This window comes from Salmo salar, chromosome ssa13 (genome assembly GCF_905237065.1).
Source record: "Salmo salar chromosome ssa13, Ssal_v3.1, whole genome shotgun sequence".
Taxonomy (NCBI): domain Eukaryota; kingdom Metazoa; phylum Chordata; class Actinopteri; order Salmoniformes; family Salmonidae; genus Salmo; species Salmo salar.
Window position 1 is genome coordinate 111,214,121 of NC_059454.1, and position 16,719 is coordinate 111,230,839.

The window sequence follows — 16,719 nt, forward strand, 5'->3', positions numbered from 1 at the left end:
TAGATCAGTCATTACTCTGTTGGTCTTTAATCTGTTCCTAGATCAGTCATTACTCTGGTCTTTAATCTGTTCCTAGACCAGTCATTACTCTGTTGGTCTTTAATCTGTTCCTAGACCAGTCATTACTCTGTTGGTCTTTAATCTGTTCCTAGATCAGTCATTACTCTGGTCTTTAATCTGTTCCTAGATCAGTCATTACTCTGGTCTTTAATCTGTTCCTAGATCAGTCATTACTCTGGTCTTTAATCTGTTCCTAGACCAGTCATTACTCTGTTGGTCTTTAATCTGTTCCTAGATCAGTCATTACTCTGGTCTTTAATCTGTTCCTAGATCAGTCATTACTCTGCTGATCTTTAATCTGTTCCTAGACCAGTCATTACTCTGGTCTTTAATCTGTTCCTAGACCAGTCATTACTCTGCTGGTCTTTAATCTGTTCCTAGACCAGTCATTACTCTGGTCTTTAATCTGTTCCTAGATCAGTCATTACTCTGTTGGTCTTTAATCTGTTCCTAGACCAGTCATTACTCTGGTCTTTAATCTGTTCCTAGACCAGTCATTACTCTGGTCTTTAATATGTTCCTAGACCAGTCATTACTCTGGTCTTTAATCTGTTCCCAGATCAGTCATTACTCTGCTGGTCTTTAATCTGTTCCTAGAACAGTCATTACTCTGTTAAAGTTCTACTAACTGTTAGTCAGAATCACATTCCTCCTTTTGCTGTCAGTGAATGAACTGCCAACAACAACTGCTCCCAGGGCTCTGATGCTCCCAGGGCTCTGATGCTCCCAGGGCTCTGATGCTCCCAGGGCTCTGATGCTCCCAGGGCTCTGATGCTCCCAGGGCTCTGAAGACGTGGATGCCGATGAAGGCAGCCCCCCTCACCTCTGATTCAGAGGGGTTGAGTTAAATACGGTAGACACATTTCAGTTGAATACATTCAGTTGTGCAACTGACTATGTATCTCCCTTTCCCCAGATAGATAGAAAGAGAGATAGATAGAAAGAAAGGGATGGATTGGTACATGGATAGATATCGAGGGACTCACCATAGCAGTGATGGCTGGTTTAGACACCATCCTGTTTCCTGTAGACATGGTTACTTGAGGAGTCTGTCCTTTACCTAGAGAAAGAACACCGTCACATTGGTGAGATCATCTTTATTAATGTCATCATCATCCTCCTCCTCGTCAACAATATCCCCATCATCCTCCTCCTCCTCGTCAACAATATCCCCATCATCGTCCTCCTCCTCGTCAACAATATCCCCATCCTCCTCCTCGTCAACAATATCACCATCATCCTCCTCCTCCTCGTCAACAATATCCCCATCATCCTCCTCCTCCTCGTCAACAATATCCCCATCATCGTCCTCCTCCTCGTCAACAATATCCCCATCATCCTCCTCCTCCTCGTCAACAATATCCCCATCATCCTCCTCCTCCTCATCAACAATATCCCCATCCTCCTCCTCGTCAACAATATCACCATCATCCTCCTCCTCCTCGTCAACAATATCCCCATCATCCTCCTCCTCGTCAACAATATCACCATCATCCTCCTCCTCCTCGTCAACAATATCCCCATCATCCTCCTCCTCCTCGTCAACAATATCCCCATCATCGTCCTCCTCGTCAACAATATCACGATCATCGTCATCCTCCTCGTCAACAATATCACAATCATCCTCCTCCTCCTCGTCAACAATATCCCCATCATCCTCCTCCTCCTCGTCAACAATATCCCCATCATCCTCCTCCTCCTCATCAACAATATCCCCATCCTCCTCCTCGTCAACAATATCACCATCATCCTCCTCCTCCTCGTCAACAATATCCCCATCATCCTCCTCCTCGTCAACAATATCACCATCATCCTCCTCCTCCTCGTCAACAATATCCCCATCATCCTCCTCCTCCTCGTCAACAATATCCCCATCATCGTCCTCCTCGTCAACAATATCACCATCATCGTCCTCCTCCTCGTCAACAATATCACCATCATCCTCCTCCTCCTCGTCAACAATATCCCCATCATCGTCCTCCTCCTCGTCAACAATATCCCCATCATCGTCCTCCTCCTCGTCAACAATATCCCCATCCTCCTCCTCGTCAACAATATCACCATCATCCTCCTCCTCCTCGTCAACAATATCACCATCATCCTCCTCCTCCTCGTCAACAATATCCCCATCTCCTCCTCCTCGTCAACAATATCCCCATCATCCTCCTCCTCCTCGTCAACAATATCCCCATCATCCTCCTCCTCCTCGTCAACAATATCCCCATCTCCTCCTCCTCGTCAACAATATCCCCATCATCCTCCTCCTCCTCGTCAACAATATCCCCATCATCCCTCCTCCTCGTCAACAATATCACCATCATCGTCCTCCTCCTCGTCAACAATATCACCATCATCCTCCTCCTCCTCGTCAACAATATCCCCATCATCGTCCCTCCTCCTCGTCAACAATATCCCCATCATCGTCCTCCTCCTCGTCAACAATATCCCCATCCTCCTCCTCGTCAACAATATCACCATCATCCTCCTCCTCCTCGTCAACAATATCCCCATCATCCTCCTCCTCGTCAACAATATCACCATCATCCTCCTCCTCCTCGTCAACAATATCACCATCATCCTCCTCCTCCTCGTCAACAATATCCCCATCATCCTCCTCCTCCTCGTCAACAATATCCCCATCATCCTCCTCCTCCTCGTCAACAATATCCCCATCATCGTCCTCCTCCTCGAACAATATCCCCATCCTCCTCCTCCGTCAACAATATCCCCATCTCCTCCTCCTCGCTCAACAATATCCCCATCATCCTCCTCCTCCTCGTCAACAATATCCCCATCATCCTCCTCCTCCTTCGTCAACAATATCCCCACCATCGTCCCTCCTCCTCGTCAACAATATCCCCATCATCCTCCTCCTCCTCGTCAACAATATCCCCATCATCCTCCTCCTCCTCGTCAACAATATCCCCATCCTCCTCCTCGTCAACAATATCACCATCATCCTCCTCCTCCTCGTCAACAATATCCCCATCATCCTCCTCCTCGTCAACAATATCACCATCATCCTCCTCCTCCTCGTCAACAATATCCCCATCATCCTCCTCCTCCTCGTCAACAATATCCCCATCATCGTCCCTCCTCGTCAACAATATCACCATCATCCTCCTCCTCCTCGTCAACAATATCACCATCATCCTCCTCCTCCTCGTCAACAATATCCCCATCATCCTCCTCCTCCTCATCAACAATATCCCCATCCTCCTCCTCGTCAACAATATCACCATCATCCTCCTCCTCCTCGTCAACAATATCCCCATCATCCTCCTCCTCGTCAACAATATCACCATCATCCTCCTCCTCCTCGTCAACAATATCCCCATCATCCTCCTCCTCCTCGTCAACAATATCCCCATCATCGTCCTCCTCGTCAACAATATCACGATCATCGCCCTCCTCCTCGTCAACAATATCACCATCATCCTCCTCCTCCTCGTCAACAATATCCCCATCATCCTCCTCCTCCTCGTCAACAATATCCCCATCATCCTCCTCCTCCTCGTCAACAATATCCCCATCATCCTCCTCCTCCTCGTCAACAATATCCCCATCATCCTCCTCCTCCTCGTCAACAATATCCCCATCATCCTCCTCCTCCTCGTCAACAATATCCCCATCATCCTCCTCCTCCTCGTCAACAATATCCCCATCCTCCTCCTCGTCAACAATATCACCATCATCCTCCTCCTCCTCGTCAACAATATCCCCATCATCCTCCTCCTCCTCGTCAACAATATCCCCATCATCCTCCTCCTCCTCGTCAACAATATCCCCATCATCCTCCTCCTCCTCGTCAACAATATCCCCATCATCCTCCTCCTCCTCATCAACAATATCCCCATCCTTCGTCAACAATATCCCAATCCTCCTCCTCTCGTCAACAATATCACCATCATCCTCCTCCTCCTCGTCAACAATATCCCCATCATCCTCCTCCTCCTCGTCAACAATATCCCCATCATCCTCCTCCTCCTCGTCAACAATATCCCCATCATCTCCTCCTCCTCGTCAACAATATCACCATCATCCTCCTCCTCCTCGTCAACAATATCCCCATCATCCTCCTCCTCCTCGTCAACAATATCCCCATCATCGTCCTCCTCCTCGTCAACAATATCCCCATCCTCCTCCTCGTCAACAATATCACCATCATCCTCCTCCTCCTCGTCAACAATATCACCATCATCCTCCTCCTCCTCGTCAACAATATCCCCATCATCGTCCTCCTCCTCGTCAACAATATCCCCATCCTCCTCCTCGTCAACAATATCCCCATCATCCTCCTCCTCCTCGTCAACAATATCCCCATCATCCTCCTCCTCCTCGTCAACAATATCCCCATCCTCCTCCTCGTCAACAATATCCCCATCATCCTCCTCCTCCTCGTCAACAATATCCCCATCATCCTCCTCCTCCTCGTCAACAATATCACCATCATCGTCCTCCTCCTCGTCAACAATATCACCATCATCCTCCTCCTCCTCGTCAACAATATCCCCATCATCGTCCTCCTCCTCGTCAACAATATCCCCATCATCGTCCTCCTCCTCGTCAACAATATCCCCATCCTCCTCCTCGTCAACAATATCACCATCATCCTCCTCCTCCTCGTCAACAATATCCCCATCATCCTCCTCCTCGTCAACAATATCACCATCATCCTCCTCCTCCTCGTCAACAATATCACCATCATCCTCCTCCTCCTCGTCAACAATATCCCCATCATCCTCCTCCTCCTCGTCAACAATATCCCCATCATCCTCCTCCTCCTCGTCAACAATATCCCCATCCTCCTCCTCGTCAACAATATCCCCATCATCCTCCTCCTCCTCGTCAACAATATCCCCATCATCCTCCTCCTCCTCGTCAACAATATCCCCATCATCCTCCTCCTCCTCGTCAACAATATCCCCATCCTCCTCCTCGTCAACAATATCCCCATCATCCTCCTCCTCCTCGTCAACAATATCCCCATCATCCTCCTCCTCCTCGTCAACAATATCCCCATCATCGTCCTCCTCCTCGTCAACAATATCCCCATCATCCTCCTCCTCCTCGTCAACAATATCCCCATCATCCTCCTCCTCCTCATCAACAATATCCCCATCCTCCTCCTCGTCAACAATATCACCATCATCCTCCTCCTCCTCGTCAACAATATCCCCATCATCCTCCTCCTCGTCAACAATATCACCATCATCCTCCTCCTCCTCGTCAACAATATCCCCATCATCCTCCTCCTCCTCGTCAACAATATCCCCATCATCGTCCTCCTCGTCAACAATATCACCATCATCGTCCTCCTCCTCGTCAACAATATCACCATCATCCTCCTCCTCCTCGTCAACAATATCCCCATCATCCTCCTCCTCCTCATCAACAATATCCCCATCCTCCTCCTCGTCAACAATATCACCATCATCCTCCTCTTCCTCGTCAACAATATCCCCATCATCCTCCTCCTCGTCAACAATATCACCATCATCCTCCTCCTCCTCGTCAACAATATCCCCATCATCCTCCTCCTCCTCATCAACAATATCCCCATCATCGTCCTCCTCGTCAACAATATCACGATCATCGTCATCCTCCTCGTCAACAATATCACCATCATCCTCCTCCTCCTCGTCAACAATATCCCCATCATCGTCCTCCTCGTCAACAATATCACCATCATCGTCCTCCTCCTCGTCAACAATATCACCATCATCCTCCTCCTCCTCGTCAACAATATCCCCATCATCGTCCTCCTCCTCGTCAACAATATCCCCATCATCGTCCTCCTCCTCGTCAACAATATCCCCATCCTCCTCCTCGTCAACAATATCACCATCATCCTCCTCCTCCTCGTCAACAATATCCCCATCATCCTCCTCCTCGTCAACAATATCACCATCATCCTCCTCCTCCTCGTCAACAATATCCCCATCATCCTCCTCCTCCTCGTCAACAATATCCCCATCATCCTCCTCCTCCTCGTCAACAATATCCCCATCCTCCTCCTCGTAAACAATATCCCCATCATCGTCCTCCTCCTCGTCAACAATATCCCCATCATTATTGGGTAGGGGCGACAGGTAGCCTAGCGGTTAGAGCATTGGGCCAGTAACCGAAAGGTCACTGGTTCGAATACAGTAATACAGTTTACTGTAGCAGGAATACTCTAACCATTTACTGTAGCAGGAATACTCTAACCATTTACTGTAGCAGGAATACTCCAACTATTTACTGTAGCAGGAATACTCCAACCATTTACTGTAGCAGGAATACTCTAACCATTTACTGTAGCAGGAATACTCTAACCATTTACTGTAGCAGGAATACTCTAACCATTTACTGTAGCAGGAATACTCCAAATATTTACTGTAGCAGGAATACTCCAACCATTTACTGTAGCAGGAATACTCTAACCCTTTACTGTAGCAGGAATACTCTAACCATTTACTGTAGCAGGAATACTCTAACCATTTACTGTAGCAGGAATACTCCAACCATTTACTGTAGCAGGAATACTCGAAACATTTACTGTAGCAGGAATACTCCAACCATTTACAGTAGCAGGAATACACCAACCATTTACTGTAGCAGGAATACTCCAACCATTTACTGTAGCAGGAATACTCCAACCATTTACTGTAGCCCCTGGGAATACTCCAACCATTTACTGTAGCAGGAATACTCTAACCATTTACTGTAGCAGGAATACTCTAACCATGTACTGTAGCAGGAATACTCCAACCATTTACTGTAGCAGGAATACTCCAACCATTTACTGTAGCAAGAATACTCCAACCATTTACCTTTAGCAGGAATACTCCAACCATTTACCTTTAGAAGGAATACTCCAACCATTTACTGTAGCAGGAATACTCCAACCATTTACTGTAGCAGGAATACTCCAACCATTTACCTGTAGCAGGAATACTCCAACCATTTACTGTAGCAGGAATACTCCAACCATTTACTGTAGCAGGAATACTCCAACCATTTACTGTAGCAGGAATACTCTAACCATTTACTGTAGCAGGAATACTCTAACCATGTACTGTAGCAGGAATACTCCAACCATTTACTGTAGCAGGAATACTCCAACCATTTACTGTAGCAAGAATACTCCAACCATTTACCTTTAGCAGGAATACTCCAACCATTTACCTTTAGAAGGAATACTCCAACCATTTACTGTAGCAGGAATACTCCAACCATTTACTGTAGCAGGAATACTCCAACCATTTACCTGTAGCAGGAATACTCCAACCATTTACTGTAGCAGGAATACTCCAACCATTTACTGTAGCAGGAATACTCCAACCATTTACTGTAGCAGGAATACTCCAACCATTTACCTTTAGCAGGAATACTCCAACCATTTACTGTAGCAGGAATACTCTAACCCTTTACTGTAGCAGGAATACTCCAACCATTTACTGTAGCAGGAATACTCCAACCATTTACTGTAGCAGGAATACTCCAACCATTTACTTTAGCAGGAATACTCCAACCATTTAACTTTAGCAGGAATACTCCAACCATTTACTGTAGCAGGAATACTCTAACCCTTTACTGTAGCAGGAATACTCCAACCATTTACTGTAGCAGGAATACTCCAACCATTTACTGTAGCAGGAATACTCCAACCATTTACTGTAGCAGGAATACTACAACCATTTACTGTAGCAGTAATACGAGCATTGTATTAACATTGTATATTGGCCTAGTTTACCAGTCGCCCCCCTGGCCCTCTCACATAGAGGGAAGCAGGCCTAAATCCTGAGGGACATGTGAGGTGGATGTGGTCAGGTGGTACCCTAGTCCCCATGTGTTAGCCCTGTTCAAAAGTAGTGCACTACGTAGGAAGTAGGGTGCCATTTGGGATGTGGCCATAGTGTGTTCCAGGAGCAGCTGGATCTGTTGCCATGACTCCTATCCTCTCCATGTTCTCCAGCGTGTCCTTCTATAAGGTGTTTGTCATCCCACCACTGAAGCATTGTTTTACACAGACACACCTGCTGCCTATGATGCGTGCAAATACTTATTATACAGTGTACACTACGCTGTGTCCTGAGCATTTGACAAATAAACTTTGATATGGTCAGATTCAATCAAAACACACTTTGGAAAAATCTCCCTATCGCTCATTACCTGATCACAGTACTTAGAAGAAAAGAGAAACCAGCACACTGCTCTTGCTAGTAGCACTGTTGTTTATGATGAAAAGAGAAACCAGCACACTGCTCTTGCTAGTATCACTGTTGTTTATGATGAAAAGAGAAACCAGCACACTGCTCTTGCTAGTAGCACTGTTGTTTATGATGAAAAGAGAAACCAGCACACTGCTCTTGCTAGTATCACTGTTGTTTATGATGAAAAGAGAAACCAGCACACTGCTCTTGCTAGTAGCACTGTTGTTTATGATGAAAAGAGAAACCAGCACACTGTTCTTGCTAGTAGCACTGTTGTTTATGATGAAAAGAGAAACCAGCACACTGTTCTTGCTAGTAGCACTGTTGTTTTTTTTAAGCTTAATATATTGGCCTCTTGGAAGCTTTACGAGGTCGATACGTAAAGATTCAATAAAACAACAGTGATACAAGCAAGAGCAGCTAAGTTATACCTCTCTGTTACCATGCACCTGCAACAAGATAGCTTGGATGTGCGAGTGTCTTTTTTTAATTTTGATCACAGTACTTTAAATGTTTTTTTTTTTTTTTTGTATGGTGCAAGAACAATGTATTTTTTTCTGCAGCGTGGGTTTGATTGAATATGTAATTGAAGAGACCTCCTGCAGTACCAACTTGAGGCTGTTGGGGGCACCCGAGAGATACATTTGGACACAGCACTGTGCTTTAGCTGCTCTGCGTGGGATATTAGGCCAATTAGGATATCATCCCCACACACAGAATACATGTGGAGGGTAATAAGCCATTTTTATTATGTTGTCAAATGAGTTAAAAACAGGATCGATGTCCCAAAGGGATATAATCTGTTGTAGACAGCACCACCACCAAACTGTTGTCCAGTCAGGTGTGTCCTGCGTATTGATTGATCCTTGACTGTGGCGGTTAGTGTCACACTATCGTACATACTAAACATAGACACTAGCCATGGGCTCACACAGGTCTCAGTGTGTTCCAATGGGCACAGACGTCAGTTTAACGTCTAGTTTAGATCTACATTTGGTTGATTGTCAACTAATTTGAATTCATCGTGAATTTAGGTTAAAAGTTGAGTGAAAAAAACAACTAAATTAACTGACTACTAAATTAAATCAGTTTTCCACGTTGAAGTGTGTGTGACGTTAGTTGAAGTGTGTGTGACGTTAGCTGAAGTGTGTGTGACGTTAGCTGAAGTGTGTGTGACGTTAGCTGAAGTGTGTGTGACGTTAGCTGAAGTGTGTGTGACGTTAGCTGAAGTGTGTGTGACGTTAGCTGAAGTGTGTGTGATGTTAGCTGAAGTGTGTGTGACGTTAGCTGAAGTGTGTGTGACGTTAGCTGAAGTGTGTGTGACGTTAGCTGAAGTGTGTGTGATGTTAGCTGAAGTGTGTGTGACGTTAGCTGAAGTGTGTGTGATGTTAGCTGAAGTGTGTGTGACGTTAGTTGAAGTGTGTGTGACGTTAGTTGAAGTGTGTGTGATTTTAGTTGAAGTGCTTTATGATAATTGCAGTTTGTGTGTTGCATTGTGTGTGACGTTATTTGCAGTGAATGTGACGTTAATTACAGTATGTGTGACATCAGTTGAGCAGAGGACAGTAGAGGTTGTGATAGAGTAGAGAACAGGTAGAGTAGTGGTAGAGTAGTGGTAGAGTAGTGGTAGAGTAGTGGTAGAGTAGAGTAGTGGTAGAGTAGAGTAGTGGTAGAGTAGTGGTAGAGTAGAGTAGAGTAGAGTAGTGGTAGAGTAGAGTAGTGGTAGAGTAGTGGTAGAGTAGTGGTAGAGTAGTGGTAGAGTAGAGTAGCGGTAGGGTAGTGGTAGTGTAGAGTAATGGTAGAGTAGAGTAGAGTAGTGGTAGAGTAGAGTAGTGGTAGAGTAGTGGTAGAGTAGTGGTAGAGTAGAGGTAGAGTAGTGGTAGAGTAGTGGTAGAGTAGAGTAGTGGTAGTGTAGAGTAGAGTAGGGTAGTGGTAGAGTATAGTAGTGGTAGAGTAGTGGTAGATTAGAGTAGTGGTAGAGTAGTGGTAGAGGATTGGTAGAGTAGTGGTAGAGTAGTGGTAGAGTAGTGGTAGAGTAGAGTAGTGGTAGAGTAGTGGTAGAGTAGTGGTAGAGTAGAGTAGTGGTAGAGTAGTGGTAGAGTAGTGGTAGAGTAGTAGTAGAGTAGTAGAGTAGTGGTAGAGTAGTGGTAGAGTAGAGTAGTGGTAGAGTAGTGGTAGAGTAGAGTAGAGTAGTGGTAGAGTAGTGGTAGAGTAGTGGTAGAGTAGAGTAGTGGTATAGTAGTGGTGTAGAGTAGTGGTAGAGTAGTGGTAGAGTAGTGGTAGAGTAGAGTAGTGGTAGAGTAGTGGTAGAGTAGTGGTAGAGTAGTGGTAGAGTAGAGTAGTGGTAGAGTAGTGGTAGAGTAGTGGTATAGTAGTGGTAGAGTAGTGGTAGAGTAGTGGTAGAGTAGAGTGGTAGAGTAGAGTAGTGGTAGAGTAGAGTAGTGGTAGAGTAGAGTAGTGGTAGAGTAGTGGTAGAGTAGTGTAGTGGTAGAGTAGTGGTAGAGTAGTGGTAGAGTAGTGTAGTGGTAGAGTAGAGTAGTGGTAGAGTAGTGGTAGAGTAGAGTAGTGGTAGAGTAGTGGTAGAGTAGAGTAGTGGTAGAGTAGAGTAGTGGTAGAGTAGAGTAGTGGTAGAGTAGTGGTAGAGTAGAGTAGTGGTAGAGTAGTGGTAGAGTAGTGGTAGAGTAGTGGTAGAGTAGAGTAGTGGTAGAGTAGAGTAGTGGTAGAGTAGTGGTAGAGTAGAGTAGTGGTAGAGTAGTGGTAGAGTAGAGTAGTGGTAGAGTAGTGGTAGAGTAGTGGTAGAGTAGTGGTATTGTAGAGTAGTGGTATAGTAGTGGTATAGTAGTGGTATAGTAGTGGTAGAGTAGTGGTAGAGTAGTGGTAGAGTAGAGTAGTGGTAGAGTAGTGGTAGAGTAGTGGTAGAGTAGTGGTTAGAGTAGTGGTAGAGTAGTGGTAGAGTAGAGTAGTGGTAGAGTACTGGTAGAGTAGTGGTAGAGTAGTGGTAGAGTAGTGGTAGAGTAGAGTAGTGGTAGAGTAGTGGTAGAGTAGTGGTAGAGTAGTGGTAGAGTAGGGGTAGAGTAGTGGTAGAGTAGTGGTAGAGTAGTGGTAGAGTAGTTGTAGAGTAGTGGTAGAGTAGTGGTAGAGTAGTGGTAGAGTAGTTGTAGAGTAGTGGTAGAGTAGTGGTAGAGTAGTGGTATAGTAGAGTAGAGTAGAGTAGTGGTAGAGTAGTGGAGTAGTGGTAGAGTAGAGTAGTGGTAGAGTAGTGGTAGCGTAGAGTAGTGGTAGAGTAGTGGTAGAGTAGAGTAGTGGTAGAGTAGAGTAGAGTAGTGATAGAGTAGTGGTAGAGTAGTGGTAGAGTAGAGTAGTGGTAGAGTAGAGTAGGGTAGTGGTAGAGTAGAGTAGTGGTAGAGTAGAGTAGTGGTAGAGTAGAGTAGTGGTAGTGTAGTGGTAGAGTAGTGGTAGGGTAGTGGTAGAGTAGAGTAGTGGTAGAGTAGAGTAGTGGTAGAGTAGAGTAGTGGTATAGTAGTGGTAGAGTAGAGTAGTGGTAGAGTAGTGGTAGAGTAGTGGTAGAGTAGTGGTAGTGTAGTGGTAGAGTAGTGGTAGAGTAGTGGTAGAGTAGTGGTAGAGTAGAGTAGAGTAGTGGTAGAGTAGTGGTAGAGTAGAGTAGTGGTAGAGTAGTGGTAGAGTAGTGGTAGAGCAGAGTAGTGGTGGAGTAGTGGTAGAGTAGAGTAGTGGTAGAGAAGTGGTAGAGTAGAGTAGTGGTAGAGTAGTGGTAGAGTAGAGTAGTGGTGGAGTAGTGGTAGTGTAGTGGTAGAGTAGAGTAGTGGTAGAGTAGTGGTAGAGTAGAGTAGTGGTAGAGTAGAGTAGTGGTAGAGTAGTGGTAGAGTAGTGGTAGAGTAGAGTAGAGGTAGGGTAGTGGTAGTGTAGAGTAATGGTAGAGTAGAGTAGAGTAGTGGTAGAGTAGAGTAGTGGTAGAGTAGTGGTAGAGTAGTGGTAGAGTAGAGGTAGAGTAGTGGTAGAGTAGTGGTAGAGTAGTGGTAGAGTAGAGTAGTGGTAGTGTAGAGTAGAGTAGGGTAGTGGTAGAGTATAGTAGTGGTAGAGTAGTGGTAGAGTAGTGGTAGAGTAGTGGTAGAGTAGTGGTAGAGTAGAGTTGTGGTAGAGTAGTGGTAGAGTAGTGGTAGAGTAGTGGTAGAGTAGAGTTGTGGTAGAGTAGTGGTAGAGTAGTGGTAGAGTAGAGTAGTGGTAGTGTAGAGTAGAGTAGGGTAGTGGTAGAGTATAGTAGTGGTAGAGTAGTGGTAGAGTAGTGGTAGAGTAGTGGTAGAGTAGTGGTAGAGTAGAGTAGAGTAGTGGTAGAGTAGTGGTAGAGTAGAGTAGTGGTAGAGTAGTGGTAGGGTAGAGTAGTGGTAGAGTAGTGGTAGAGTAGAGTAGTGGTAGAGTAGAGTAGAGTAGTGATAGAGTAGTGGTAGAGTAGTGGTAGAGTAGAGTAGTGGTAGAGTAGAGTAGAGTAGTGGTAGAGTAGAGTAGTGGTAGAGTAGAGTAGTGGTAGAGTAGTGGTAGCGTGGTAGAGTAGTGGTAGAGTAGAGTAGAGTAGTGGTAGAGTAGAGTAGAGTGGTAGAGTAGTGGTAGAGTAGTGGTAGAGTAGAGTAGGGTAGTGGTAGAGTAGAGTAGTGGTAGAGTAGAGTAGTGGTAGAGTAGAGTAGTGGTAGTGTAGTGGTAGAGTAGTGGTAGGGTAGTGGTAGAGTAGAGTAGTGGTAGAGTAGAGTAGTGGTAGAGTAGAGTAGTGGTATAGTAGTGGTAGAGTAGAGTAGTGGTAGAGTAGTGGTAGAGTAGTGGTAGTGTAGTGGTAGAGTAGTGGTAGAGTAGTGGTAGAGTAGTGGTAGAGTAGAGTAGAGTAGTGGTAGAGTAGTGGTAGAGTAGAGTAGTGGTAGAGTAGTGGTAGAGTAGTGGTAGAGCAGAGTAGTGGTGGAGTAGTGGTAGAGTAGAGTAGTGGTAGAGTAGTGGTAGAGTAGAGTAGTGGTAGAGTAGTGGTAGAGTAGAGTAGTGGTAGAGTAGTGGTAGTGTAGTGGTAGAGTAGAGTAGTGGTAGAGTAGTGGTAGAGTAGAGTAGTGGTAGAGTAGTGGTTGAGTAGTGGTAGTGTAGTGGTAGAGTAGAGTAGTGGTAGAGTAGTGGTAGAGCTTTGTAGTGGTAGAGTAGTGGTAGAGTAGTGGTAGAGTAGAGTACTGGTAGAGTAGAGTAGTGGTAGAGTAGTGGTAGAGTAGTGGTAGAGTAGAGTAGTGGTAGAGTAGTGGTAGAGTAGTGGTAGAGTAGAGTAGTGGTAGAGTAGTGGTAGTGTAGAGTAGTGGTAGAGTAGTGGTAGAGTAGAGTAGTGGTAGAGTAGAGTAGTGGTAGAGTAGTGGTAGAGTAGTGGTAGAGTAGAGTAGTGGTAGAGTAGTGGTAGAGTAGTGGTAGAGTAGAGTAGTGGTAGAGTAGTGGTAGAGTAGAGTAGTGGTAGAGTAGTGGTAGAGTAGAGTAGTGGTAGAGTAGTGGTAGTGTAGTGGTAGAGTAGAGTAGTGGTAGAGTAGTGGTAGAGTAGAGTAGTGGTAGAGTAGTGGTAGTATAGAGTAGTGGTAGAGTAGAGTAGTGGTAGAGTAGAGTAGTGGTAGAGTAGTGGTAGAGTAGTGGTAGAGTAGAGGTAGAGTAGTGGTAGAGTAGTGGTAGAGTATAGTAGTGGTAGAGTAGTGGTAGAGTAGTGGTAGAGTAGAGTAGAGTAGAGTAGTGGTAGAGTAGAGTAGTGGTAGAGTAGTGGTAGAGTAGTGGTAGAGTAGTGGTAGAGTAGTGGTAGAGTAGAGTTGTGGTAGAGTAGTGGTAGAGTAGAGTAGCGGTAGGGTAGTGGTAGTGTAGAGTAATGGTAGAGTAGAGTAGAGTAGTGGTAGAGTAGAGTAGTGGTAGAGTAGTGGTAGAGTAGTGGTAGAGTAGTGGTAGAGTAGTGGTAGAGTAGAGTAGTGGTAGAGTAGTGGTAGAGTAGAGTAGTGGTAGAGTAGTGGTAGAGTAGTGGTAGAGTAGAGGTAGAGTAGTGGTAGAGTAGTGGTAGAGTAGTGGTAGAGTAGAATAGTGGTAGAGTAGTGGTAGAGTAGTGGTAGAGGATTGGTAGAGTAGTGGTAGAGTAGTGGTAGTGGTAGAGTAGTGGTAGAGTAGTGGTAGAGTAGTGGTAGTGTAGTGGTAGAGTAGTGGTAGAGTAGTGGTAGATTAGAGTAGTGGTAGAGTAGTGGTAGAGGATTGGTAGAGTAGTGGTAGAGTAGTGGTAGAGTAGTGGTAGAGTAGAGTAGTGGTAGAGTGGTAGAGTAGTGGTAGAGTAGAGTAGTGGTAGAGTAGTGGTAGAGTAGTGGTAGAGTAGTAGTAGAGTAGTGGTAGAGTAGTGGTAGAGTAGAGTAGTGGTAGAGTAGTGGTAGAGTAGAGTAGAGTAGTGGTAGAGTAGTGGTAGAGTAGTGGTAGAGTAGAGTAGTGGTAGAGTAGAGTAGTGGTAGAGTAGTTGTAGAGTAGTGGTAGAGTAGTGGTAGAGTAGTGGTAGAGTAGTGGTAGAGTAGAGTAGTGGTAGAGTAGTGGTAGAGTAGTGGTAGAGTAGAGTAGTGGTACAGTAGTGGTAGAGTAGTGGTATAGTAGTGGTAGAGTAGTGGTAGAGTAGTGGTAGAGTAGAGTAGTTGTAGAGTAGAGTAGTGGTGGAGTAGAGTAGTGGTAGAGTAGAGTAGTGGTAGAGTAGTGGTAGAGTAGTGTAGTGGTAGAGTAGTGGTAGAGTAGTGGTAGAGTAGTGTAGTGGTAGAGTAGAGTAGTGGTAGAGTAGTGGTAGAGTATTTGTTAGAGTAGTGGTAGAGTAGTGGTAGAGTAGAGTACTGGTAGAGTAGTGGTAGAGTAGGGGTAGAGTAGTGGTAGAGTAGTGGTAGAGTAGTGGTAGAGTAGTTGTAGAGTAGTGGTAGAGTAGTGGTATAGTAGAGTAGAGTAGAGTAGTGGTAGAGTAGTGGTAGAGTAGTGGTGGAGTAGTGGTAGAGTAGAGTAGTGGTAGAGTAGAGTAGTGGTAGAGTAGTGGTAGCGTAGAGTAGTGGTAGAGTAGTGGTAGAATAGAGTAGTGGTAGAGTAGAGTAGAGTAGTGATAGAGTAGTGGTAGAGTAGTGGTAGAGTAGAGTAGTGGTAGAGTAGTGGTAGTGTAGAGTAGTGGTAGAGTAGAGTAGGGTAGTGGTAGAGTAGAGTAGTGGTAGAGTAGTGGTAGAGTAGTTGTAGAGTAGTTGTAGAGTAGAGGTAGAGTAGTGGTAGAGTAGTGGTAGAATAGTGGTAGAGTAGTGGTAGAGTAGAGTAGTGGTAGAGTAGTGGTAGAGGATTGGTAGAGTAGTGGTAGAGTAGTGGTAGAGTAGAGTAGTGGTAGAGTAGTGGTAGAGTAGTGGTAGAGTAGAGTAGTGGTAGAGTAGTGGTAGAGTAGAGTAGTGGTAGAGTAGTGGTAGAGTAGTGGTAGAGTAGAGTAGTGGTATAGTAGTGGTAGAGTAGTGGTAGTGTAGTGGTAGAGTAGTGGTAGAGTAGTGGTAGAGTAGTGGTAGAGTAGTGGTAGAGTAGTGGTAGAGTAGTGGTTAGAGTAGTGGTAGAGTAGTGGTAGAGTAGAGTAGTGGTAGAGTAGTGGTAGAGTAGTGGTAGTGGTAGAGTTGTGGTAGAGTAGTGGTAGAGTAGAGTAGTGGTAGAGTAGTGGTAGAGTAGAGTAGTGGTAGAGTAGTCGTAGAGTAGAGTAGTGGTAGAGTAGTGGTAGAGTAGAGTAGTGGTAGAGTAGTGGTAGAGTAGTGTTATAGTAGTGGTATAGTAGAGTAGTGGTAGAGTAGTGGTAGAGTAGTGGTAGAGTAGAGTAGTGGTAGAGTAGTGGTATAGTAGAGTAGTGGTAGTGTAGTGGTAGTGTAGTGGTAGAGTAGTGGGAGAGTAGTGGTAGTGTAGTGGTAGAGTAGTGGTAGAGTAGTGGTAGAGTAGTGGTAGAGTAGAGGTGTAGTAGTGGTAGAGTAGAGGTGTAGTAGTGGTAGAGTAGTGGTAGAGTAGAGGTGTAGTAGTGGTAGAGTAGTGGTAGAGTAGAGGTGTAGTAGTGGTAGAGTAGTGGTTGAGTAGAGGTGTAGTAGTGGTAGAGTAGAGGTAGAGTAGTGGTAGAGTAGTGGTAGAGTAGAGTAGTGGTAGAGTAGTGGTAGAGTAGTGGTAGAGTAGTGGTTAGAGTAGTGGTAGAGTAGTGGTAGAGTAGAGTAGTGGTAGAGTAGTGGTAGAGTAGTGGTAGTGGTAGAGTAGTGGTAGAGTAGTGGTAGAGTAGAGTAGTGGTAGAGTAGTGGTAGAGTAGAGTAGTGGTAGAGTAGTGGTAGAGTAGAGTAGTGGTAGAGTAGTGGTAGAGTAGAGTAGTGGTAGAGTAGTGGTAGAGTAGTGTTATAGTAGTGGTAGAGTAGAGTAGTGGTAGAGTAGTGGTAGAGTAGTGGTA

General features: G+C 45.2%; 1 protein-coding gene across 3 annotated transcripts in view; it reads right to left on the reverse strand.

The window, feature by feature from the left end:
• palm2akap2 (palm2 and akap2 fusion) overlaps positions 1–16,719 on the reverse strand; it is a 190,301-nt gene that overhangs the window by 52,257 nt on the left and 121,325 nt on the right. For all 3 annotated transcript variants that reach the window (XM_045692695.1, XM_045692696.1, XM_045692697.1), the window contains one exon: positions 1,047–1,120. In XM_045692695.1, the coding sequence (XP_045548651.1) occupies positions 1,047–1,120 (74 nt within the window). The remainder of the gene's footprint in view (positions 1–1,046; positions 1,121–16,719) is intronic.